The following is a 27,820-nucleotide window of genomic DNA, read 5'->3' as shown; positions in this document are numbered from 1 at the left end:
CAGGGGCTGGAGCACCTCCCGTATGAAGACAGGCTGAGAAAGTTGGGGCTGTTCAGCCTGGAGAAGAGGAGGCTGCGTGGAGACCTCAGAGCAGCCTTCCAGTATCTGAAGGGGGCCTATAAGGATGCTGGGGAGGGACTGCAGTGATAGGACAAGGGGTAATGGGTTAAAAGTTAAACAGGGGAAGTTTAGATTGGATCTAAGGAAGAAATTCTTTACTATGAGGGTGGTGAGGCACTGGAATGGGTTGCCCAGGGAGGTTGTGAATGCTCCATCCTTGGCGGTGTTCAAGGCCAGGTTGGACAGAGCCTTGGGTGCCATGGTTTAGTGTGAGGTGTCCCTGCCCATGGCAGGGGGTTGGAACTGGATGATCTTAAGGTCCTTTCCAACCCAAACTATTCTATGATTCTATGATTTCTGGCTTCATGGGCAGCTGCAAACACGTTCCCTGCAGGTTGCTGGGGGTATGAGAACACCATGTGGAGGTGGGGGGGTCCTCAAGACATTGAGCCTTGAGCCGTTGCCCGCTTCCTGTGGCAGTCAGACATCATTCGAGGTTCACAACCAGTGTTTCCTCAGTGTGACAAGTTCCTCCCCTCCTTGTGAGGCATTTGGGTGGCTTCAGCCTCAACCTCCTTCCCTCAGTGCCTGCTATCAGTGGTGCTCACTTCCCCTTCTCCTTTCTGCCTGTCCATCAAACCCCAGGCAAAGCAGCCTCCACAACGTCTGCATTGGGATGGCTTTCACTTGCAGTTGGCAGAGACCCATAGCTGTCACCATATCCCCTATGTGTCTGAGATCAGCAGCCGCTGAGCCTCGGGACGTGGCATGCCATGGTGGCCAGCCCAGCTACAAGCCTTTACAGCCTCGGGATAGTGTTTGATAGAATGTTTAAAACCCCCAGCACCCGCCAGTGCTGGCAGTGGTGGTGTTACACGTTGTGTCTGCCACCCTCACACAGCTGCACGTATTTAGTTCGATCAGCATTTTCCACAGAAGCAGCATGAGAAAACCCTAAAGCAGTCAGTTAGAAATAACATTTTCTCTGCAGGAAAAGCAGCCCTGTCAGAGCCCTCTGCATTTATTGCCTTAGCAGCGCCTTGGACCCCTGCGTGCATGGATGCGCGAGGAGAGCCCAGACTTGCACATGAACGCCCCGCAGTGACGTGGTCCTGGTGGAGATGCCACCGTTGCTGCTCTCACTCGACCTTGCCAACACCAACACCAACGCCTGGAAAATGGGAATAGGGCCTGGAGCAAGGGCCAGCAGGAGGGGTGGGGGCACATTGCAAGGGGGAGGATTCACCGGCGTTGCAGCTCTGCAGTCCTGGCCTTTGAAGGCATCAACCTGGCAGGATTGCTCAGCTCCCACCGGGGATTTCCCCCTTCCCTTTTGCTTATGTCCCTGGGCAAACATCCTCAGCCGTGCTCAGGGGATCTTCCCCCCCTGCCAGTTCAATGTTTAACTCATCTGTGCCACTGGTGCTGTTCCAGAGCTGCTGTACCCACCCCTGTGCTTTCAGAAGCAAAGCACATCAGAAACGGGTAGCGGTTGTGGTTGTGTGCCCTGGGGGGGGCAGCAGCAGTGGGGCAGCTGCTGACTGTGAGCCTTTGCATCATCCCTGTGCTCTGCCTGCTTATGGGGGTAAAACGTCGACGCTGAGGTTTCTCAGACATTTCGGAGGGATGAACTTGCCTCGTTCCTGTTAGAATCAACAGGAACCAGACAGAGAGCTGGGGGGGGGGGGGGGAAGGAAAGGACACCAAATACCTGGCTAAAGCTGGAGTTATGAATCAACCACACTCCAGCCTCCGAAAGATGAATCAATCGTGCTGCTAATCCAGACTTTTCTGGCAAATTTAAGGGTCCATCCTCTTCAGTAAGATGCAAACCAAGGGAATAGTTGTGTTGTACATCAGTACATGCGAGTATTCACCATTAACCTTCCAAGGACCCGGGTTCAAAAAGCTCATTGCCAGCTGTCACTCAGTTATACAGTTATCGGGAGATTTAGAAACCGAAACCGGGCCCAGGCCAGGCCAGTTCCTCGTGTAGTGAAACACCACTGACTACAGGCACATTTAGGGCATGGCAGCAATGGTGTTTTAAATCTCATGGTGAGCCACCAGGGGAAAAGCAGACGAGCTGTTGGCCATTTATAGCATAGAAAGCTCGAGGAAGCTTAAGGAGTGAGACTTGCTCGTGAAAAAGAAGTCATTTTTATGATGAGCGAAGGAGACATTAAACCCAGGATTTTGCATCCATGAGTGCCTCTGCCACTTAGGATTTCTCGTTGTGCCTTTACCATCAGGCTTTTAATTAAAGACTCGGGTCCTTCAGACAAGAAATTAAGTGCCAGCCTAAGTGTGCCCTCAAATGCATCTGAGCGAACAATAGGAAGCTGACGCGACGCAGTGAAGGGGAGGAGGATTTTTGCCCCACATGGCTCGCAGGGCCTGGCTTTATTATTAGGTATATTTAAATCAGAGGCTATCAATCAACCAACCAACCGTCACTGCCGCCCAGCGACCCACAACCAGAGCATCCATTCCCATGCAGCTTTGGCTATCAGACAACACGCAGGCTGTCGGCAGGACAAGGTAGCACTTGCACCCCAGGCGCGTGGTCTGCCCTGTCCTGCTCTTGCAGCCAGGCCTCCACAAACCTGGGGGCAATCACTGCCGGGGGCTTCCTCTGAGGACACCAACACAAGGCTCCTTTTACATGGACAAGTGCTCCCTGTGACTGCCAGAGGGACTAAGATGGAGAGGAAGGTGTTAACCTCCCCATTTACCTGCAGCAGCCCTTCTTCTCTTACCTCTCAGTTGTGCTGGCAAAAAAAAGCCTGTGTCTGACCCAATTTGTGCTATGGGAAAAAAATAAAGACTGCCAATCATAAATACCCCATAATAAGCAATTTTAAAGAGGAAAAATAGAGAAAAGATGGAGACACGCATATAAAATATGCTTCGTATTTGAGGTGCTTACTGCAGCCCTCATTAGCTGCTGAATATAGATGCTGTGGGCTGCTGCACCCGCTTGAGTCGCCAGCTTTGCTGCTGCCCACGTTACCAACTCATTCCTCCAGGTGGGCAGTGCAAGTGAGGCCAAGGCCTGGCACAGGCATCTGAGGACGCAAGAGCAGTGTTTTAGGGGGTTCTGGTCAAAGGGAGAAGCCTCCCTGCTCGGAAATGGGAATAAAAGGTTATAAAAGCTTTTATTGCTGTTCTTCCCCCATGATGCAGCAAGCACAGAAAGATGAAGCCAGGCATTTCCCGGGTGCAAATCTCTGGTTCCTCTTCTCTGTTGGTGACAAAACAGGTAGAATGACCCTCTATATAAAATAACCCTCTATATACTTTTATTAGTACAAAAAGAGCACTTTTCCAGCAGGAGGGGTGTGGATGGTAGAGGACCAGACTGGAGGTTTGTGCTGTTCAAGGGGTCCTGTTTTATTCCTGCTCCTAATGAGGGAAAAGCCCCCAGATGAGCAGATAATAATAGTTTTGTATTGCTGAGCCCTTTGGTTACAACCACGTGTGTATGTAAAGGAATCTCTGGGACCATCTCTCCCCCCCACCCAGCACTGCCCATCACTCACAGGTGGCTTGGGAGCAGCTGACAGCATTAGGAAGGGGGGGGCTGCCCAGTTAGGACGGAGGCAGCAGCTTGCTCCTCTCACTCCAGCTGGACGTGGGGTGCTCCGAGCTGCGTGTTTGGGGACAACCCGACCCACAGGCAGGGATCAGCCCCTGGCTGTGTCCCTGCATGGGCAGGGCAGCGGGGCTGGGGTCCCTGCCGAGCGGTGCTGGATGCACATCTGTAACCCCGTCATCAGGGCACCCTGTCCCTCCTTGGAGAGCAGGAGCTCTTCGCCCTGTGGCACGCATGTGGGTCCTTTCATGGCTGCCTGGCCAAGCAGGGGCTTGTGCCCATCACCCCCTAAGAAACCCGCCTTGCGGGCAGGAACCAGAGCAGTGCTCAGGCAGGGCACCACGAATGCAAAACCCTAGAAGTACTGTTGCATTTGCAACTGCTGCCATTGAGAGCATCAGTACCCAGCCAGCAACCGTTGGAAATTGCTAGCAAGTGTGTTTCAGCTGTGTACCTGCGTAGTAGGCACACAAACACCTATGCAATAAACAGTACAAGAGGTGAAGGACAAAACTGAGGCAAAACATTACCATTTGACTTACAAACGAGAGTATTTTACTGCTTTTGGGTGGTGCACAGGCAGCACCATCATTTCACCTTTCGCTTCATGACGGGATGGGGAAAAATAAACACCAGAACATGGTGTTGGCTGGAAAAGGCTGAGTTTTTTAGCAGCTTCCTCTCCCCAGGTGCCAAAGCTGTTAATTTCCTATGAGATTTAGTGGGAAGTGGCTTTGGTCTTTATACCATGTCCCCTAGGCTGCAGGCTGCTGCATGGTAGTGGAGCCTACATCCTGGCTCCTAGAGAAGGACTTTGTCCTTGCCTTTGTCAGGCCAGCAACCTGACTGCAGATCCCCCATGCTGTGCTAGACCTGCTGCGAGGAGGGCAAAGCGAGGGGTGATGCTGTGTGTCCCCTCGGGAGGTGACACGGCTGAGGAAGAGGAAGGGACTGGCTTAGGGAAGGATGTGCTCCTCCTGCGCAACTGGCACTGGGAGTGGGGTTCTGGAAACACATTAAAGTGCCACAGATGATATCAGGAGAGAGGAATTGCCACGCAGAACGTGACTGCCCAGTAAAAGCAGCACAAAAGGAAGCAATGAAACCCATAACAAGCAGACCAGGTCAGTTTGGGCTGCTTGACACACGCATGAGCAACGTTCTGGTGCACGCTGCTCCGGTGTGCAGCTGCTGAGCATGGATGATAACACACGCTCCCTTGGGTGCAGGAAAGCAAGGAGTGCCCCTTGCCATTCCTGGTGTGTGTGCGCCAAGCTCTATGCTTAGGGTAAAAACCTGGCACCATCAGGCTGTTGGGAGAGCCAGAAGCTGCCAGTGACAGTGATGGCACCGCCACTGTGAGAAGGGAAGGGCTGTTGTGTGAAATCAGAAGACAGTCACTCATCTGCATCCACACGGTCCCCTCAGTGCTAAGGGACGGCTGGGGGCAAGGCTGTGCCTGCTCCTCACTGCAGCTCCTTCCTTTTCAGTAGGAAACGCCAGGTTTTTGTCTTGGGACCTGCCTGGGCCCTGCCTTGTCACAGAGCTGCCACGGGAAAGGTGCCAGGCAGCAGCCACGACTCCACCACAGGGCCTCCACCAACACTGAGTCCCCCTCCGCGCACAATCAAGACGCACACTGCTTGGCTTCAAAACATACAATATACTTTATTGCCTGCCAGATAACCAAAGGGAGGAGTAAACACCAGCTGGAAAAAGCAGAAAAGGACCAGGAGAAGGAAAAGAATATCCAGTCACCAAACAAGTTATCAGGCAATAAACCATACACAATATAAATAATCTGTTTCCCAAACAACTAAATCTTTATTTTGCTAATGGCCATTATATGGTTAATTATCAGTAGTAAAATCTCTGGATTTCCTTTTCTACACAGCATTAGTAGTAAGAAATATATAAGGGACTCTGCAGAAAGCAATACAAAGGAGTTTTATATACACAGGCACCTTCTGTGGAGCAAGAACAGAACCTCATCTAATAAGGAAGGGCTATCTACAAACCAGAGGACCATGGTAATACAATATTAGCTCAGACGTAGTTTAGCTGCAGCCTTCCCACAAAGTAGGCTAGCCAACTTATGTATACATATATACTTCAATATAGATATATAGATTTATTACTTTAAAAATATTGTGAACTACCTGTAGTTCCTAGACTAATTTAAAGAGGCAGTGTACCTTTCTGAAGCTTCATTTCAGGAAGTATATTAAAAATGGTATATAAAAGACTAGCAGACCCAAGCTCACATACCAGCTTCTGGTATCTTCCCTCCAAATTATGGTTTTCTGATGCTATAGCTGCCATCTGCATTGACAGCAATGCCTTTAGTATCTGGATTGCTATTTATGTTGCTGTAATTGCTACCACTAAGTTTACTGGATTATAGTGTTAGTAATTGTTGATTATAAATAGCAATAATGCTGCAGTACACTGTCAAAGCCTGGCCGCGCTATGAGGATCTAGTCTGTATGTGCATGCAGAGTTTTGTTGTTTAATCTAAAGGAACATTTCTCAGTCAAAAAGTGCTTCCCCTGCCAACCCACCCGCGATGTTCAAACCATGTCGCAAGGGCTCCTCTCTCTAAGGGAGATGTGATGCTGAACACTGAACTCTCAGCAGTCCTTCAGACAACATCCATCCATCCATCCACCCATCCACCCACCCATCCACCCATCCACCCACCCATCCACCCATCCATCCATCCATCCATCCATCCATCCATCCATCCATCCGTCCACCCATCCACCCATCCACCCGTCCATCCACCCATCCACCCACCCATCCATCCATCCATCCATCCATCCATCCATCCATCCATCCATCCACCCATCCATCCATCCACCCATTCACCCATCCATCCACCCATCCACCCATCCACCCATCCATCCATCCATCCATCCATAGAATCATAGAATAGTTAGGGTTGGAAAGGACCTTAAGATCATCTAGTTCCAACCCCATCCATCCATTCATCCACCCACCCATCCATCCATCCATCTCATTTTATTTTTAGTGCATAACCCTTCTCTCAACCCACAGCCAGTGTCCTGAGGGGTATTAAATATGACATTAAAATTAAACCTGGCTACTTGAGGACACGCTTTTAACACATTTTGGGCCAGATCTCCAGCTGGACCACTTTGGCCTCACATTCCCCAGGCAGCAGAGCATTGCCTGTTGCTGTTGTCCAAGAGCCCAAGTCACTGAGCAGGGAATGGGGAAGGGAGAAATGCTTGCTGGAGACACTGTTAGGACCCACTGAGACCAACGGTGCCTTCTGGGCCACCCATTTCCAGTTTGCATCTTGGGGTCCACTCGCAAAGGTAAAGTGGGAGCATACACGTGCAGATGGGCAGGGATACTAAAAACAGGGATAGAGGGACAAGGTCCTTTCACAAGTGATATCACTGTGCTCTCAGCCCAACTCCCTCCAGGCTTCAACGCTCATGAGGTGCAGCATCACTTTTGTTCATGATGCAGGCAGCACTTAACACACCCCGTGCTGTAAGGGTTTCTAGGAGCCTCTTCCCAAATCAGAGATGACACCCTGATACGCAGTCACTCTGCTTTGGGTACCACCCCAGTGGTGAGGAGCTGGGTTTGCACAAAGTGGCTCAGACCCAGTAAAGACCTGAACCGCAGCAGCACAAGCATGGGGGTCCCATTCAGACAGAAAACCCAAGCAAGGTGGCTGTGGGGGCAGGAGAGATGTTTCAAGCTTTGGCTCTGTTTTCACACGTCCCCAAGTGTCCTTCAGAGCCTGCAATGCTTCCCTGTGACCTGCTGAGCCAGGATCCATCCTGTGGGACTCAGCACAGTCCCACCAGCACAAGGGTCTGCTCTGCTCGGTGTTCCAGCACAGTGCAGACCAAGAAGAGTGTGGCAATTAAATAAACTGTTTCCCATAATAATTCTGACGTTTTGAAGGAGAGCTTGAACATGGGTATTTTCAAGAAGGATGTCCCTGATGGAAGAGGATGCATTTGCAGTATTAGAGAATGACGGATGGTCTGTATTCAAAAGCATACCTGTCACTGGCACGTGGCCAGGCAAACACATCCTTCCTGAATTCAGCATTGCCCTCTGCATCTTTGCTTCTAAAACAGTGAGGCTAGAACATTCCAGAATGATATTCCATAGCGACCTCAGGAGCACCTTAGCCATCCAAGCAGCAGGTATCCTTCTCTATCCAATCCAGGTACCCACCTGGAGCATGCAGGTAAGTACCACAAGAAGAGAGGCACATGCAAAAGCTAGAAGCTGACCTGCATGGTGCACGATGTAAATTCTTTTGCCTCTATTGGCAAAGCCACTGTGTGAAAAAATGCTGTTCAGCACTCACTCCTGCATAGCCACAGAGCATCAGTTCACCTTACTTATGTATCTGGACCTTGCTTTACCCTTGGTGTTACACAGCAAGCACAACAGAAGGGAAAATGGCCCCTTTTATTTTGTGTTTTGATACCAATTTTCTGCCTGCAAGGGCTACAGGATCAGTGTTATTTCCAGTCTTGTCAGTAATCTCTGTTCAGCTCTACAGGACTCACAGGACATGCTGATAGTAGCAAGGAAAATATAAGAAGCACCCTGCTACGCTGGGAAGGGGAAATAAAAAGGCAAATTTTAAGAGAGAAACACTTCCATTAGATATAAAATCAACTACTGTGTAAAGGGTTTAACCTGGAAGTCATGCTCAGGCTGACCTGTGGCAATGTGCAGTCTTTTTAGTCACTTTTGACTCTACCACAACCTATTTTTGCTTCTCCTGGGTAAGGTTTCTAGGGATGAGCAGGAGCGAGGGAATCGGGGGGGAGAATGAGGGATTAAGAGTCTATCAGAGCGGGAAAGAAACCAAAACATGGAAGAAAACACTTTCCCTTCTCCAGGCATTGCTGAGGATTATATCGATCGCGAAAGCTGGGGACTGCTGAACATATTGGTTAATTTGCAGCTGAAGTGCAGTTTGATAGGGACCCGCTGTATTTCATCGTCTGTGTGTGAAAACAGCAGCCAAAACCTCCTAGTGCTGGGCCATCCTTGCCGAGGTGATTACTGGGCCTGGGGAAAACCAGGTTCATCCCTTCCACACACTTAATTTCCCCTTTTACAGTGCCATTTTTTCCAGTCACAAGCCTGTTGATGAAATTGTGCTTTCCGATCTGCTCTGTTTCACCTGTTTCCTTTTTAGCCATTAAATGCTTTTTCTTTCAACACTCCGCCACTGCCAACTACTGCAGGAGGTTGTCTGTATAGCGAGCACAGCAACCGGCAGTCCAGGATGGGCAGAAAACGAAGGCATTTGCACCCCTTGCTTGAGGGATGTGCTTCCCAATTGGGTGCTTGTTCCCAGTAATGGGTATTCTGCACAGAGAAAAGCATGGTCCATCCATGTGAGACTCCTCAACAAACACAGCTACTGCAACAATGATTTGTGATGCTACAGTTCACGTAATAAGAGTTGCTCAAAGCCGACCTCACACACTGAGCTCCTCTCAGCTGGCTGATAGCGCACAATTAACATTACACCATTAACACCGATCAACCTCCAAGGAATGGAAGGAAGTGAATACCAGCGGCGGTGGCAGCACCGGTCTGCCCCGCTCACCTGCAGATGGCTGTGGGAATCCATCTGTTCACCATTCCCGCAGCACACCGTCCCTTCAGCATCCTGCTGATCTGCCCTCACCGAGGCACAAACACAGGTGGAAAATGCCAGTTTGGTTTATGGATGCACTGGCCTTTCCTATAGGATTGTCTACGCCCTGAATTATCCATTTCCCCCTCTTTTATATATTTCACATGGGTGATCTCGTGCCACACTTAACTATGACAGTCTGTGGCATCCTTCCTGAATCCATGTTTCTTGATCAAATCAATGCCCAGTAACAATACGAGGATAAGGACGTCTTTGCGTCAGCAACAATGCCATGTGCACAGGGGCCTGAGACAACCACCACCACAGTGTTCCAAGGAGACGGCCGGAGGTTACAACAGCAAGCGTCCTGTGTGGTTCCAGCCAGCAACAACTCAAACCCACCGAGACCCGCTCACCCCACACCAGATCTGTCACACACAGCGCCCAGGACAGCTCTCAAACAGACGCAGGTGGAAGATACAGTGACCAAAAGCCACACTTTACCGACTGACAAGACACACACAGCAACAGCCCTCACCCTGATAGGTGAATGCTGCAGGTGCAGCTCTTACTGCAGCTTTCTGCAGCGCGTGCTGAGGGGCTCTGTCCACATCCTTGGGCTGGCATCCGCATCCGAGCAGCGGGGATGCTGTGCCATGCTTCCCAATGGCCAGGGTGCCTTCTCCAGAGGGAAAGAAATGACACTTCGCATAAACGTTGTCCTGACCCTGCAGGCTCCCCCCATGCCTACCTGCTGGTTCAGGTGAGGCTTTATGGGCAGGGTAACTGGAAAAGCTGCTATTACACTTGTGGGATCTGATGGTTTCTTCGGTAATTATGGAGAAGGAAAACGGAATCATCTGGGGGCTTTTTTCCCCCTCTAAGATTAGAAATGTGGTCAAAGAGTTCTATTCAGCAAGTTAAGGCTCAGTGTGAGTTAACACAAATGTCTCAGGTCTAATAAGCAGTGCCTAAGGGGATTTTGGTTTGTTTTTACATAAGAACATGTGACTTCAAGGCACATTAGTTGCCGTAACAAGCCATGCACTAGAAATGAAATCCTAAAAAAAAATGAAATCCTAAAAAAAAATTAAATTTAAATTAAAAAATAAAAATTTAAATCCTAAAAAACTAGAAATCCTCCAACACTGTAAATCCTTAGCAATACACTGTTTGAAGGAGTAAATAACTCATCATATCTGACATATCCTGACACTGGCGCTCTCCCAGAAGAAGGGCCTGGGGAGCCCAGCCTTGCTGCTCTACCCACTTTGCTGGAGGATCCCACCTCCTTGTGCCTATCATTTGCAGAAGCTGGGTTTGATGCACTCTTGAGGAGAAATGTTCTTAAATATCACTAATTAAAAGCCACTCTCCATGGGCTTTTCAGCGTTGAGCAGCAGGTTGGGAAGGTGGGACACTGCCTACCCTAAGGAACACCAGAGGGATGGTTTGCCACTGATGTCCTTCAAGCTTTTAGCTGCTCAGGAGAGGAAAGGAAAGGCAAGAGGATTGCAAAGGAAGCTGAGAAACTTGTAAGTGAAGCTTGACATTCCCAACTTCCAGCAACACCATGCACAGAAGAGGCTTCTCTCTATCAAATACCAAGCATTTTCAATTGCACAGCAGATTTGACAAAAGTGACAAAACCCAACCAATTCTTATTTTTAAGCCAATTTTATGCTGTTTATGTCCCTTCTAACTCAATGGCAATGGATTTCCAGCGGCTGAGGTTTATGGGACAGGGGTTTGATGCCGAAGGCTGCTGCACATTCCAGCCATGCCACCACATCCTCTTACAAGCAGTGCCAAGTGTGACAGGCCAGGGCTGCCAAGGGGCTCTCATCTAGGTCCGAGGCAATGCGTGGCATCTGAAAAATGACCTCTACCATTTTCTACGTATTCGAGGACTTTTAAACGAAGGGTATTTGTGTTTTTGTTAATCAACAGTAGTAAAAAACCACTCATCTTGTAATAATACTTGAAGTATTTTCTGAAGGGTCTAAAAGCCCAGATTTTTTAATAGTATATTTTTATCTCCCTATTAAAGATGCTTTGAAATCCCTGCTGGCAACTGCTGGCTGTCAATTCTAGAATCACTTTGCCAAGGTGGAACAGCACCCATCCGGTTTTCCATCTAAACTAGCATGGTTTAAACTGTGGTTTAAACTGGTAACTGGTGCAGATTACCAGAATCTGTGAATACAAAACTAATGCTTTTATACTGACTCTTACAGATTCTGGTGTTTTCATGGTTCCCACACAGGACTACCACTATCATAAAGGAGTCACTTCAAAAATGCATCTGTATCCATGCTATCTGTTTGACAACGCTGAAGTAAAGACCCAGCTCTAGAGATGGCCTGGGGATGATTGTTACTATAACCTCCTGACGACCAAGGTATGTCAGGTACATTTTGCCACTGGGTACAGAAATCCATAAAACATATACTTTCTGCTCACTCCTTCATAAGAAACCAGCCCACAGCGCATGCTGCGAGTAGTGCAGCTGCTGGAGCTCACGGCAGCAAACATCATGTATTGCTGGCAACTTTTATGTAAAAGCCTTAGAAGATGGAATGGATCCTGTTGCTGTGTGTAGCAAACTGAGTAAAATCCTGCTCCACTTTTATTTATATATATATGTGTGTGTATATATATATATATATGGGCTTTTTATGAGCACCTTGCGTTTCTGCTGTCCCTGCTCCAAGTGAAGCTGTCAGTGAGCTAAGGACAAACAGCCTTTTCCCTCTGCAGCACTGAGCGCAACAGCATCCATTCAGGTGACTCCCTCAGGCTTTGCCTTAAATCTACCGTGGGGCTGCTGCACCTGTGAGTGGACACCACTAACACACCATGCATCACTATGCTCCAGTTTAGTACCAATCCAGGCACCCGTGACCGCCTCTAGAGCCAGGAATAAGTTAAAAACACGGAGTTGCAGGGAACCAGTGAACAGCAAATGCTAAGGACAAGCAGTACAGCATTGAAGCCTCCCACCACAGCAACCCTCAAACTCCTTCTGGTGAGTACACGGTGATGACATGTTGGGCTCGGTGAATTGAATGGGTTATAAATACAGCTGTCCTGACATTCAGACCATAGCTCCTTTGTCTTCCCCTCACGCAAGTCAGCTGAGTTACACTGCAAACCTGTGCTGATACTTGCCAACAGCCTGGCTCCTAGGTCTGCAGCCATGCATCTTGTATGCCCTAGTTCTTATGAGGTCTCGACCCTTTTCATCCCCAAGAGGTTTCCTCGCTGTTGTGGATTTCTGCATGAGAATTAATTAATTAACTTCACTTTGACAGACCCCAGAGCCGAATTAACTGTATCCCAAATATGGTACACTGCAGAGAGCTATCAGTAAAGATGCTCTGAAAAAGACTGGAATCAAGATTAAACAGTCACATGGTGAATGCTTCCCTCCACGACTTTCCAGGACAAAACTATGCCTTGTGCCAGCCAAGCACCACCTATTTCCTTGAAACATTACAGGCAGAATTTTCTTAAGCACTGGTTAAAATGACGATGAACACTTGGCATTATTTATGACACACATGCAGCGGAGCACTCATTAGCAACACTTACGCCACGTGCCAAATACATCTGTCACTGAGAGGTGAATGGGATGGTTCAGAACCGCACTGCATCTCAAGTAGCTCACACATTACTTCTGACTGAAAGCTTACCGCTACAGTCACTGAAGCAAAACACAGCACCCACCCTAAGCCACAGACTAGAACTGCAATTCCTCCTCTTCCCTTTTTTTTTCTAGATCAGTTGGCAAACCTCGCTCATGAAATTGGAACCTCCTGAAGACAACGCAACAGTCCATCTGCTGCGAGGGTAATTACCCTGCCACCTCACCGCCATTAGGAAACACTGCTCTTCCAAACAAAACGAAGCCCGGCTTTGTTGCCGTAACTTGTCAATCTCTGCACACCATTTGCATAGCTGCTCTAACTGAAGACGCATTACACTCCTCACTGTGACTGCTGCCTTCCTGGAAGTTCAGGAAGGTCCTGAACAGCTTTACTGCTGCATTCCCAGCTGGGCTCCTTTCATTTTGTTATCTGAGCAGATGAGGGCAAGAAGAGATCCTAGCTGCAGGGACACAGTTGTTGTGGCACAGATACCCTCTGCTGCCCTGAAGGGTACAGGCTGGGAGGCTTGTGCCAGAGCCCTGCTTCATGATAAGCACCACAACTGTGAGACCTGGACGGGTCTTTAACAAGAGCCAGCGAGTACCAAGCCACATGCAGCATCTTAGAATGTAACAGGGAATCTGTCTGTGTGCCAGGGACACGCAATGAATTTGCTTCAGATGACATCAACCTGATCTACGCTGATGGCAACGGGCATTTGAATCAAAGTCACTGATTTTGCAAGACTGAAGATACACTGACTCAAGATCCCGGGTTTACTGTAGCATGCACAGGTCAGGGCTAGCACTGCAAAGATTCGGTGGCATTACAAAAGCCAGTGTTAGTGGACATTGACACCAGAACCAAGGATTTTAAATCACTGATAGATTAGGCTTATCTGACTCCCAAATTCTCCTTTACTGCTGAAAGATGGTAAAACATTTTAATAATCCACAGTGATAAGATAAGCCACATTTAGAGGGCCCCAGTGAGAACATAAATCCCTTTATGGTAAACATTCTGAGGTTGGTATCTGAGATACGAGACCCTGGAACTCTTGGCAACATGCTGCTGAGTCTTGAGAGCTCCGGCAGCAATACAATTTTAAGAGTCTCATTCTTAAACACTCATTAAAACACGTAAGAATCAAGACTTTTTATAGCAGGAAAGCCTGAAATGAGATCATAACTGTAGGTGTTGACCATGTGTTAAGAGAATCCACCAGACCTTGGAAAGGAAGGGAACTGATGCTCAAATTGATCTGACTGGAGCATGGTGGTCTGCCATGACTGGGAAGCCTTTGGTAGGCCATGTATTTAACATTTAAGACATACTCCAAATATGGTTTTGGATGGGAAGGATATCCCCTGAGAGCTCAAGTTTTTTCTTTCTTAAACGGATGTTGTTTGATGGAAACACCAGCCTGCTTCTAGTGCGCAAACAGTAATAAATGGACCTGCCGCTCTTCATGTTACTTTTCCATATCCAAACACTACAGGGAGAAAAGTAATACATAAAATGCTACAGAGTGGATTGGAGCATTAGGCGTTCACATTCAGAAAATAACACTTCGGTGCTGAGCTTGACATCTGACTCAACTGGATTGATTTTGGGTTTGTTTCAACTAGTCCCTTGTTTCACGGGCTGAGGAATAGGTTGATGTGCTGCTCCAGACAATAAACTTTTTGTGTCGCTTCATATAGGCTGGATTTTCAACTGGGGTTGAGGCTAGCTGTTGTGCTAGCTTTATTTCCGCTGAAGACCTGTTATCTTCTCCTATCAGAAAGTAACCAAGGAAGCCTAGCTGATGAGTGTATTTTAAATACAACTATATTAGAGCTCAGTTTCTTACTGTTCCTGTGCCAAGAACAGTCCGCAAAAAGAAGCTGACACTAAACAGGTGGCAGGCGTTGTATCTGACAGGTTTTATTTCTGAAAGCAAACAAAATAGAACCTTGCAGCTGATCCAGGAATGCAACTCGTGTTTTGCTATGAAGTCCTAGAGTCCCACTGAAGAACGGACGGCTCCAAGTGCTGGTATATAGCATGGGTAAGGTACGCTCAGGTATACTTTGTGCGTCATGGATGCTGTCACACTGGGGGAAAGAAGTCGGTTTGAAAGCAGGGATAGCTGCATGTTGAAGAACTCCAGATGAACAATGGAAAGAACCCAACAAATGGCATTGATGAGACAATGTCGGAGCACCCGCACAAGCATGGTGCTTGAGGAGGATGATGCCTTTCTGCCCCATGTTCTCCCAAAAGCATCAGTGGAACTTCATCTTACCTGACCGATAATAAAGTGTCAGTGTACTGCCATGCAGCAGCAAGAAGCAGTGAGTGCTTCATGAGTGAAAGCTGGGTAGCAAACCAGATCTAGGTGCATTGGGTTAGCTGAATTCAGGTCTTTTGTTGGAAGAACAAAATGAGAGTAGATAAGATGGGAGTTTGACAAATGAAGATGACCGTTTTAGGGTAATTTGGTAATAAAACCCCTCAGAATAGTGACTTTGATGTCCCTGACTGAGCATACTATACTGACAGAATATGTATTTCTTAAGATTTCTTCCAGCTTTTTTTGCTCACAGAATCAGTGCTTTACCCCCCATCTCCTTCAAGTATGACCTTTATGTGGCCTTTAATGCTGAAGCTCTTCCATTCCAGGTGTCTCTCTGCAGACATACTGATGCATACCCAGCAAAGGCAGTGCAAGACTGTACGCATTTCTTCTTTCCCGAGTAAATGGCACATAGTTAAAAAGCCAGAAACAACTGAAGGCTTCCCTTCTCCTATGTTTTGACTCCGAGTCAGGAGTTCTGCTTCTATGTGAGCAACCGGTGTCTATTGGCTTCATGAAGTCGGTACATGGGTCTTCTGTGATCAGAAAACCACAGTGCAATCAAGGCTTCAGGCATCCAAGGACACGAAAAGACACTCCACAACAGTCTAACTTTCAAGACCCAAGAGAGTAAAATACACGGGCGTTATTACTCCTGGTTTAAATAAGTTTGTGAAGTAGTGGGGACTTTTAAGTTTCAATATTGATGACACTTGCTACTTATCTCTAAGACAATCCATTTCTGAGTGAGTTCTCTCGGGGTCCAATCACTAAAACCACAGTAAAGGGTTCTTCATGTGAGGTGACTCCTCTCATATTTATGTGGACTATAAAGAAGCTTCCCAATTGTGCGAAGACAACAAAATCCAGAAATGCAAAGTGGATACCTGGGATGTTCAGGAGAAAAGGCGAACGCTTCTCCCGCAGCCTAACTGCACGGAGTCCTGGCTCCCTCTGTCCCACAGTTTCCCTCTTTATACCAGTATAAATCCACTGAATTCTGGGGCACTTGCATGGGCCCATGAATGTTTCCAACAGTGTCAAAAGTGCTGAACCAGGCTCGGAAGTTTGTAAAGTCAAAAGGAAGATCCCATCATGTATGGAAGATCCCATCCCATGGAAGCAAATGGGCAGAAGTTCTCTGCAAATGTCTTCGCTGTCATTGTGTAGGAGCTGAATGGATGATCTGACTGGGAAATACAGCTTCCAGTTCTGAGGATCCATCTCTGGGTTTTGGCACCTTCCATTTTCAGGTGGAAAATGAGCTTGTTTCTTTTTAAGTATAAAAGAGCCAACAAATCCAAACTGTAGCTAAAAAGATTCTGCAAATACTGCTACCTCAGCCATATGCTGGAGTGAACAATCATTTGATAGTAAAGCAGGTGAAGTATCAAAGCAACTCCATTTGAACAGTATTTATTTGCAATCATTAGTTTTAAACGGGAAACTGTTTACAGGCACACACTAGATAGATAACCAAAATAGAATGAACATAAAGAAATCTATTTGAAGGTCCTTAGCAAATATTTAAAATATTTTATTAAATATTTTATTCAGTTTTATTATCACAGTTTAATGTAGTTTAGCATCTTATACACATGACTTACATGTGCACTTAAAAAATATCAGATTAGAGGTTTCTGAACAGTCTATAAATGTGCTTACTGACTTTTAACTACACACATCTAAGAAGGCAGTAGCTCTGCTCTACCACTGACGGAGATGAACTGTTGTAAGGCATGTTTACACCAAGCTTTGGAGAGGAAAAATCCAAATACTGGGTCAATATCCAGAGGAGTTACGTGTGAGAATAGAAGTTGGAAGGATTGGGCTCTAAGAAAGACAGATCATAGGAAATCAGTTGTGTTAAAACTACCAACAGATACTGGTTATTAAAAGCAAGCACTGCTGAGAAAGGCGGCTTTCGCAGCACCCAGGTCAGCAGGATCTGTGGCGGTGGGGTTTTTTTTCAGGTGTGATTCCTGAAAATCACACCTTTTGGTGTAACAATGAAGGGAAGAGCTGAAATCCAGTGAGAAAGTTGGAAAACAATCATCTGAAAACCCTCATGTTGTTTTATGACCTAACATAGGAACAGCGTGGTACGGGGAACATGTTGCAAGACACTGCACTCCGATGTGTGGGCACGTGTATGTATACATACACGCAGACACACGTACACACATGCCTCTCTTGCTTTTGTTGCCTTCGAAGCCCCATCCACCGATTAAAGTGTAGCAGTGTGTGTGGGAAATAAGGTTCAGTTGCAGGGGGGGAAAAGAGTAGGCTAGACCACCACATTCTGAAGCCTGGTTAGTTAGCCTGTACAGGTATGTGGTGTTTGCCAGTACAGTGTGGATCTGCTGCCATAAGGTAACAGTCAAGATCCAGAAACTATAGTGTAATTCTTTGGGAGAACTCAATAAATGTTCAGCTATTTGCAGTTGTTTTTGAAGTTCCATGTCAATGAAGTCCTTAGGTCACAGTGATGTGCCCAGAAACATCTCATAAGCCCAACTCCAAGAGCGTAGCGGTCCACAATCAGGGCTCCTGTACTGTCAGAGTGCAAACAACAATGCTGCCCCTTAAGTAAGGATGGTTTTCAGTGTAATCTTAGGTGTGTTGTTGAGCGGAGATCTCATGTCAAGTCTTCCTGGATTTCTACCTCAGAAGAATTAGTGGGGGAACATAAAATATATGCCCATCTCATAAGGTCCTTCAAAGTTGTCGGTTCAGTAGAAAATACTGAGTATATAAATGACTCTAAATAGTACTTAGGTGAGAGCAGAACCTCACTGTGGTTTTTTTTTTATCATTATTTATTTATTGGGGAATCCAGGGGAAAAGGCAAGTAACTCTTTCACAGCCTGAACACACTCATTCATGGCACCCAGGGTCCTGAAGTGCCTCAGCATCCTGGCAGCTGTAGGTGACAGTTCCACAATATGTACAAGGTAAGGAGAATGCCACAAGTATTACAAAACATGGCAAAGATACCTAGGAGCTCTACAATCTACCAAACGAGCACGGCAAACAAACAGCATCTAATGGATAACGTATGGTATACAACACATCAGTTATGTTTCCCTGTGAAATCAGGACTGCAAGCATAAACTCCAGAATAAGCTTCAAGAGCAGCATTTGGCTTCCTGCGTCACCTCTGGCAATATCTGAAGTCCACCCCTCCAAGGAGCACTGCATTTTCTGCTGTTACAAAGCCTGATCTCAGTGAACCAGCTACCTACACTGCCCATGTCCTACAACCCATATGACCATGGCAGAGGGTAAACAAAAATGCTCCAGCAACATAGTTCGGCTATCACTGTCTATTCAGCCTTCGCGTTGTCTGCTCTATATAAACATGGCTCTGGGAAAGTAAAGCACACAGTGATATACAAATGGTATCAATGGCTGAAAAGCTTACACAATCAAGTCTGAAAGCAAATGGTAGTTAACAAAAGTAGTCTTTTTGGAGAGGTAGCCATATTAGACTCAGCATTCACAAAAAGGGGTCAACATCCATTACAGTCTCCTGTAGACCCATCACGTTTATCATACAGTTTGGGCTTTCTGCAGAATGTACACACCCAGGCACACACACACACACACACACATATATATGTATACATCTATCTTTTTTCCCTAATTCCTCTTTGTTGCCATTGCTTTGCCATTCTGAGAACAAAGGTCAGCTTTCCTTTCATCCTCTCTTAGCTGCCCCACGTCTACAACTGTTGCCTTCTGTCTGTTCTGTATCTGTGTAGTAGCTAAGCAGGCAGTGGAAATTAAAACTGCTTCAATTTAATATCCTGTTCCAAAAAATAGCATTCAAACAATAAGGCATCCACTTGTTCTGATGTGAGTTACAATTCTCTTGCGTTTCTACTTGATACAAACTGCAAAGTGCTCTTTATCCTTGTGCTACAAAGGCAGCTTTCACCCAAATCATAAATAGCAAAGCTGGAATTTAAACACCACAAGTTCACACGCTTCTACCAGCCCCTTGTTCCTGTGCCCTCCTCCAACAGCACTTACCATTTTAATTTCAAAAGCCATGCACCAATGCTATAAAACAGAAACCCAAACTACCAAGAAGTCTCTTGCTCATAACTTTGGGATACTGTATTAGTATAAAAGAGCATTCAGTCATCTTAAATAAATATATTCTATTTCTGAAATCACAGCACATTCAAGGGGCAGTTCCTGCCATAAGCAGAGCATTAAGTAATCTCCATAGATGTTTTTAGAATCAGAGAAGACCTTTAAGATCATTGAGTTTTGATTGATTTGGTCTAATATCCGGAAAATAACCTACTGTGGGGATAAGAATCTGCATCTCAAATGTTCTGCAGAACATTCTTCCCATATTTGCATACAGTACTAGAACAATGAAGACAACAGGACAGTAATTTTCTCCCAGCTGCTCAGATCTGTAGCTTCAGCTACGACAATGTACTTTGTAGACCTCAAAACTACACACGAAATACCAGAGATCGCTAAATAAATAGAAGCCAAGGACTACTGGGACAGTACTGCATTAGACACTTGAGACAAGATTCCCCCCTCCCATGGATAAGCCACAGAGGACGACTACGGTAAATGCTTTTCTTTTCTTTTTCTTTTTTTTTTTTTTTTTTAAAGAAAGATTTATACACAGGTTCAGATCCAGAAAATAATGTGAAATGCATAAATATCGATAGCTTCAGCTAAGTTAAAATGGGTTCAGTAAAGTATGATACAACATATTCAGAATAAACAAAGCAGAAAAGCATCATATTTTGGTTTGCTTGAGATATACATAAGGTGCAACAATTTCTTCTCTAGAGGCATTTGTGGACAATGTGTGAACGGGTAACAGTGTTTGCTGGTATACTGAAGTACACACAATAGCAGTAAGATTTTCCAAAATGAAAGCAGCTGAAATAAATCAAAATCAAAACAAAACAAGGAGAAAAAAAAAACCCAACCCGACCCCAATACAGTAAGATATTGGTCTGATTTTTTTTGTTGTGCTAACAGACTTTGTTACCTGAAAATACTGATACCCCTTCTAGTAGATTCAGGGAAACTTCTAGCTACTCAAATCAAGACATCACTCAGAGAACCAACAAAGGCAAATGCCTAGTGAACTATAAAGCTTTGCAGGATTTCTGCTACTCTCAGTGCCTAATCGCTTAAAAATTAAGCATATCTACAAAAAGGTTTATAAGTATCTGAAAACAGTCATATCCAGTAAACTGACCCAACCCTACCCCCTCTCTAAGGGAAAGTCAAGGAAAAGCAGATCAAGTAAGATATTAATTCATATAGAAAAAAGTAATTTTCTGTTTCTTTTAAAAAAGGTACCATTAATATACAGAAATATCTTCAGGAACAATATTGAAATTTAAATCGAGGAAGGATGGGGTGCTTTGACAAAAATATATCTACTCTAAAGGTTTCTAGAGAAATAAGTTAGTACCATTGTCAACGTGAACGGCCTGCACTGTAACATATTTGGATTTCAGCTAATTATAAAGTGGTCCAAAACTCCAACAGCCACCTAGCTGTGACCCATTAGTTTTAAGTCTCTGAAGTTTTTCTTGTCTTGTTAAAATAAGTTATAAAACTTTAATAAAATCTCATTAAAAATACTGCCATAGGCTGCCATGGCATTTGAGGGGCTCTCAGTCATGTATTCACCTGAATTTGTAAAAAGCCTTTTCACTGACTCATTGGCTCATTAATTTTGCTGTCCTCTTGTTGTTGTTCCCTTCTTCCAACGCATGCATCCTCGATGGTGCTGTTTCAGTGACACTTCCCCAGCTACCTGCCTTTTGTCAGACCTTTAAGCCTTTGTTACAACTCGTGTGGTATGTTGTCGTATGCTTCCTGACACTGAACCAAAGACTTTCACTTAACCACTACAATGAAAGGCTAAACCTAGCAAGGATTAATAGAGTTACTGTCCATATGGCTATTACATCAAATTAGTTACAAAATAACCCCAGAACACATTATCAATTCAGTCAAGTATAAATAAGAATGCCTGATAGAATGATGTAAACTCGCATCATTTAAAGACTTAGTTCAAAGAACTTCAAACTCAATCTAATACTATCAAAAGTTCAGCCGGTATGACGAAGACTAATAGAAAATTATTGCTGGAGTCCAATTTGGTACATTGTTGTGCTACAATGCAAAAAGTAGGGAAACATCTTGTGCTATTGAAGAAGTACCCTGTTGAATTTGTAGCTTTAGATCAATTACTAGTGATCGTTTTGCATCTATTGGTAGGAATCAATGCTTGGTTATACAATAGTGTAAGTCAAGATAGCGAAGGTAACAGGCCAAGTGATACACTTGGCCTGCTTTTGGGATGTATTTATGAGAGCAAAACACAAAACTTCAACATAAGCAAAGACAGAAACTGGCAGATGGATCTGTTTGGTTGTCTGAATTCAGTCAAAGGTGACTCTTCTTCAGTTGTAGTTTATCTGTATACAACTTGCCAGTTTACCCACACAAACTGTAATCGGCCCCTTACGCAAACTCTGAAGCTGTTTTGGACTGTGCATAGCAACTACAACAATGCCAGTGTCTGTAAGATGCAAAAGGTATGTGTATTGGTGTACATGTATATCCAAAAGTCACGGCTTTAGGTTGTTCCGAACGGTGAAATAATACTAAGGTCACTTTTGAAAAACGCATTTGCAGTACTTTTTTGTTTACAGGAAAGTTTTACCAAGTCTATGCAAAAATAAAGGAACCCTCCAAGGCATGAAAGACAAGTCAATTATCTGCAGTATTTTCTTTTCCATACACCACTCCTTTCTTCTAATGCACATCATCCTGGTTATTCAAAGCTAAAGGAAAAAGAAACAAACCCAAACATCGCCTGTCAGAATTTCTCCCAGTAAACTCTACCACTCCGGTGGCAAATATAAAAGTGCAGAACATCTGGACCACATGGCTGCCCAAACACCGCTAACAATGGTACATCTGTCCAGGCTGCCGCGACTTCTCTGGAACAGGTTTTAAATTCATTCTACAATATAAATGTCGGCATAACCTATTAATATAAACCATCTTAGAACTTAAATCTTCATGTACAAAAATGACTAAGAATATCTAATAATAACTAGTGCAGTGCGTCAGTGTTTTTGTTGTTGTTTTTTTTTTCTTTTTTTCCTTTTTTTTCTTAATTTAGAATAACTAGGTATTATACGAAACTAGTTGCCGTACTCTCTGGTTGGTAAAAGAGATGCCGTGTGAGCTAACAGTAAAGGCAGCCTTTTTTCACACCAACCACCTATTTACTGTTTAAAAGCCTTCAATAGAAAGCAAGCTCTAGGATCATTCCATTTCTGTTCATTCATAGACAATTAATACCACCCTCCTACATACTGGGCTCCGATTTGAGGACCTGGCCCAAGTTGCTAACGTCTGGCTTCCAGTGAATTCTGGGCCACTCAGAACAAAAAGCACTTGCTTGCAGTCTATAGTTTCCATCATATGGCCTGACTAGCTTCCCTTGGTAAAGACAAGGCTAGGATATTAGGTAAAGCACAATGTTTTACAATAAAGTGGAGCTTCACTGGTCAGCGCAGGAAATAAGCACTGGAGCCTGAGACATTTCATTTGGCTGTCCATCGTGTGGGAGAGGTGTGGCCCTCTGACTTCTGCAAAAGAAGAAAAGAAAAGCCACCCATCATTATCTGGAGCATGGGAGGTGCTTTTATCAGACCAGAAAGGATGGAAAGTGCAACGTGATACGGTTTAACATCCAACATTACGGCACTGTATCTACCTGCTGCTACAGGGGCCCACATATTGCTGTTATGTGCACTTTTTAGAGCCCTCAGCAGCAGAGAGTACAGCTCACGTGTGGCAAAAGAAAGCAAATGCACGAAGGAATGTATCATGTTAATGGGAGTCAACAGCCAGCTTTTAAGCAATATGGAACTATACTAATCAGCAGAGTTCCACTTTGGGATTACTCCAAGTTTCATGACTTAACACTCCATCAGCCCAGCACAACATCTCTTCCATTACTACAGCAGTGTTAATTTACAAATGATCCCCCGCCACAGGGTATCATAAAAATAAACTGTGCCAGATTTACGTGCTGGAAATCCAACATCAATTATTGTAGCAGATGGACTTGGGAGAGCTCCTTTGCCGCTTGCCTCTTAAAATACACACACAAAGCACGTCACCGCCTGTTATCTAACATCACAAGTCAGGTCCTATTTTTGCTATAGTATGTGTCATTAGCAGCAACAAAAATCCGGGGCCCACTTCTTATTTACACAAAGGCTATTCTACCTGACTCTGGCACAGGTAGGACCCCAGCAAAAAAGGAGGTACCAAAGTGCTTTGCACAGCCGGAGTGCTGTGAAGTGGCCTTGGCGTAAAACACAGCTCAGGCTCCCAGCACTTAACTGGGGCACGCTCAAGGTAAACAAAGCTAAACAGAAGCCTCTGAATGAAAACCATGCTGCCGCTACCAGACAAGATCCCATTACAGTTATAAAAGAGTCTGGCTTCCATGGCTCAAGACTGTGAAATTCTGAAGAGTTAAAATCAGACACTGAAGAAATAACATCAAGCAAACCTCTAAACCTCTAACCATCAAGTTAACCTCTAACGCCAACGCTCACATTCTCATTTCCAGCTATTTGCAAACAAAGAAGTGAGCTGCAAGAGACAGTGAACAGTTGACAGAACAGAAAACAGAGGAGCATCCAGCCCATCAGAGTCAGGTTTCCGTTTTGACTTCCATTTGCCAAGTCTGCAAGAGACATGGCTAAGTTACTTCTGGAAGGAGTCCTCCGCTGTTGTCATGCAGGGTGTTTGGAATGTTTTTGGAGTTTGTAACAGTTGCTGGGCATCAGCTCCTTTGATGTTTTCAGGCCTCAAGGAAGGTGCTATCTTACTCTAGCTGCATGATGAGATGACAAAAGGTGGGCGCAAGAAAGAAAGACCCAACAGGAGGTTATGTAAAACACTGTCTCACTTCAACAGGAACGAGAGGAGAAGAACTAAAGGAACACAGAAGGAAAAACCACAGTGAGGCGAATCCTGCTGCTCTGGTGCAACTCTGGTCAGTGTTAATGGAAAACAATGAACCACAAGGGTGTGAGTAGGAGCAGAGCTCGGCACAGCATGCCCCCAAGTCTCCCTTTGTCACTTCTGACCACCAAAAATGACAGAAATGAGTTCAGACTTTGGCTGTCTTGGTAGAAGACGCTTGTTTTGCAATGCCGGGAGGAAAGGCCAGGCTGACTGCAGTGTGTGAAAACACTTCTCACCCAAACCAGCGCTGCTTAAGCAGCGCAACAGCTTCTGCAGAGAAGAGCTCGCAGGCTGGGTTCAGATGACTTTGTTTCTTGTAGGGCCCCAGACCTAAAATACCTTTCCGTGTTTGATGTGCAGCCTGGACACACAGGACTGCGTAGGGCATTGGGGCCACAGTAAACATGTTTCATCAGCTGCTGCCTTGTGGAGTTTTAAAGGCAGCAGCAATCTGCCAAATGCCATTTGCAGAGGCTGTGGCAGTTTCAAACTGACCCAGCACTTCCTCGCTGACTTTCCACTGAAGGAAATGATGGGGTTTCATCTCCAGTAAGCTGCAGCATAAAAGAACAACGCCAAGGAGGACCTGTTGCCATTGGCTTCCCTCCATCACAGGTCTAGCATGCAGGATCTGATCCAACAGCCCTAAGTAACCTGCACATTCTCCAGCTTATCTGTGTGGATGGTCTACTCAGTAACTGAAAGGACCAACCCAAACTAATGTGGCTTTCCACCACCCAGCGTTGTTCTGCCCTGTGCCATTCTGCAGATGCTTTGCTTCCTACACAGCAAGGCACAGGAGTAAAAAGAACAAGTTAGCTTCCTTCAGCCATGCTCAGTATAAAAACTTCAGCTGAAGTTATGTGACATTCTCTCTACTGTCTCAGGCCACTGAAAACTGCGAATCAGCATGCAACAGCTATTTAAATTTGCTATTATCTGGCAAATGGCATCTGATAATTAGAAACCCTCAATCATTAGGATCTCAAGGAACATATGAACCTGTTTATAGACAAAAATTGGGAGGTAAGCTTACCAGGGAGCACCATTTTACTGACCACTGAAATAGATCACATTGTCATTTAGGTGAAGACTGAACACTACTAAGCACGTGGTGTAAAACAGACATTCAAAGCAAGCTGTGGAAGAGGAAACACAGGCCAAATTAAACAGTCTGCAACTCCCGTGTTTTCTGAACAAGCTGGCAGCCACATTCTACTCGCTTAAACAACAAGGGGAAAAGAAAACCATACCTGTGTACATTTTCCATGGCTGCTACTTCTGCCAGAGCAGCTAAGCTAAAAAATGCAGACACTGCTGGCATATCGGATGTAATACTATGATTTTCTTCTGTGTCTGCATTTCTGGAGCATTCACTGTTGCAATCTGTTTCTGCACTTTGTGTTTTCTGGAGAGTATTTTGTGGCAGCTCTTTCAGCTTCTCCTCTGCAATGAAAGAAAGTTAAGCTTGCAAATCCAACCCTTATATTCACAGGAGCCCACCAATACACTGACTAGTCTGGTGTTAACAGCATCTTTACTTTCAGTACTTTGATTTTACAAGTGTAATCTGATTCATGCTGCAGTGCTTTCTGACCCAAGCTATTGGCAGAAGCATGGTACTAAGGTTTATAAAGCAGTTTACTGATTTTGCATTCGACTGAGTTTGATCACTTAGGTCAGGGCAGAGAGCTTTTTGGTACGTTTTAGATACACAAGTCCTGAAAGATTATCTTAACTGCAGAGCGCTCCTGCAAGGACTGTGTTATTGACTGTCATATTATGGAGTTCCATTTTTCACATCCTGTAACTAGGTGTGGTGCAATTGCTTTGCTGGACTTGAAACATATGATGAAAGGTAACTGTTTTCCATTTTACATTTTCATTTCCACTGTATCAGCTCTCAGTTCTTGAAGAGAAATACTCAGGAAGAGGAGACAGATCTGGGCATTCAAACAGAACAATCTGGCAATTAGGGACTGACTTCTCGATTGATCGATGCTTGTATTTTAAAGAAGGACCTTTCTAAGCAGGTATGAAACCACGCTAACTGAAAAATACTTCCTTGATACATTGCTTGTGTTCCCAAACCCTCTCCAACCATTTAGTTTTAACAAAATTTAAGCTCCAATTTCCTTACCCAGTGTCCCTGCTGCTGGTGACACTTGACCATCTGCTGTTCGGACGAGATGTGTGATCTTAGTTTTCCTTGCTTTCCTTTTCTGGCTGCCAACTAAAGGCTCATGCATCATTGCTGGCTCTGGAGTGTTGAGGGCAGATAGAGATATTTTATTCTTCCAGGCAGACTCACTGGAAATTCTGTCTTCTGAAAGTATGGCTGAAAGAGGACAAAAAAGCAGTTTTACACATAGAATAATTCCGCTACTGGTTGTGCTCATTTACCATTTTGCACCTATCAGCGTAAAGCCTTCCCTCACACGTACTCAGAACATAACCCACGGCATGATACGATCCAAATGGTGCAGATGTTTGCTTTTAGAAGCTATCCCAGAACGTTCAAGCTTCTCATATTTGCAAAGAAAACTGTGAGATGGGCAGTAGCACTTCAGTGGGAGCAGGAGATCAAACAGTCTGTATGAAACTCTCAACAACAGAAGATGCCAGGGAGTAGCTAGGAGGCAAAATGTATTTAAGGAACAATAACGGTCGTCACAAAAGCTCATCTGAGCTCACAGAAGCACTCACAAGCAGGATTCAGGAATTCCTGACCAACCCCTACTCTTCCCTCTGTAGTCACTCTACATCGCGTCCTCTACGCAAAGGGAAATACTGCCTTTTACAGAACAGCAAACCTTAAAAAGCTCCCAAAAGGCAGCAAATACAAAAGCAGAGTTGGATCACAGCTGAGGGCAAGAATGCTAAAAAAATAAAGGGAAGTCAGCATAGGATAAGACACTTGTAATGGAAACACTGCCTACATAAAGTCAGAGAACGAGGAAGGAACAGTTTGAATCTGTCTCAGCTCTACCAGCGCTGGCGTTTTAAGTAGCCTTCTGCCCTGAACTGAAACACGATCCCAAACTGTCACCTGACCGAACAGTCACTTTAATCTTGTTCATGAAGAAATCGGTCAGGCAGTCATCGCAAATCCTATTTAAGCTTTCAAAGCCTGAGATCAGTGCATAGTCATCAATCGTTTGCAATTTCCACTGATTTAATGAGCCATACTGCTTGATAGCACAGGGCATCACTAGTCCATAAATCCAACCTTTTTCCTCCTGTAATAGAAGTATTATGAGGCCTACCCCACCTGTGATCACCATAAACCAGGATTAGGGAAAAACTATAGCAAAGGGAATGCCCAAGTAATTTCTTACAGATGCCGGTCTAACCTGTTGTGAAACTGGAAGCACTCATGGCATCTGCACCAAGCCCTTGTGGTACTTTTTCCCAGTGCACTGCCATCCTGAATGCTTACATATTTTTTCCTAATGCCTGCACCTCAT

General features: G+C 45.2%; 1 protein-coding gene across 3 annotated transcripts in view; it reads right to left on the bottom strand.

Annotated features, from left to right (window-relative positions):
* Positions 1–18,147: 18,147 nt before the first annotated feature.
* The window catches only part of LOC308219424 (HMG box transcription factor BBX-like), a 134,331-nt gene continuing 124,658 nt past the window's right edge, over positions 18,148–27,820 (bottom strand). For all 3 annotated transcript variants that reach the window (XM_080614340.1, XM_080614339.1, XM_080614341.1), the window contains exons 13-15: positions 26,494–26,691; positions 25,607–25,799; positions 18,148–22,957 (exon numbers count right to left, since the gene is read on the bottom strand). In XM_080614340.1, coding sequence (XP_080470466.1) covers positions 22,870–22,957; positions 25,607–25,799; positions 26,494–26,691 — 479 coding nt within the window. In that variant the 3' untranslated portion in view covers positions 18,148–22,869. The remainder of the gene's footprint in view (positions 22,958–25,606; positions 25,800–26,493; positions 26,692–27,820) is intronic.

Source organism: Psittacula echo, assembly GCF_963264785.1.
Source record: "Psittacula echo genome assembly, chromosome: 3".
In the NCBI taxonomy this organism is placed as follows: Eukaryota; Metazoa; Chordata; class Aves; order Psittaciformes; family Psittacidae; genus Psittacula; species Psittacula echo.
Note: the sequence above shows the minus strand (reverse complement) of the source record. Positions and strands in the feature narration are given on the sequence as shown.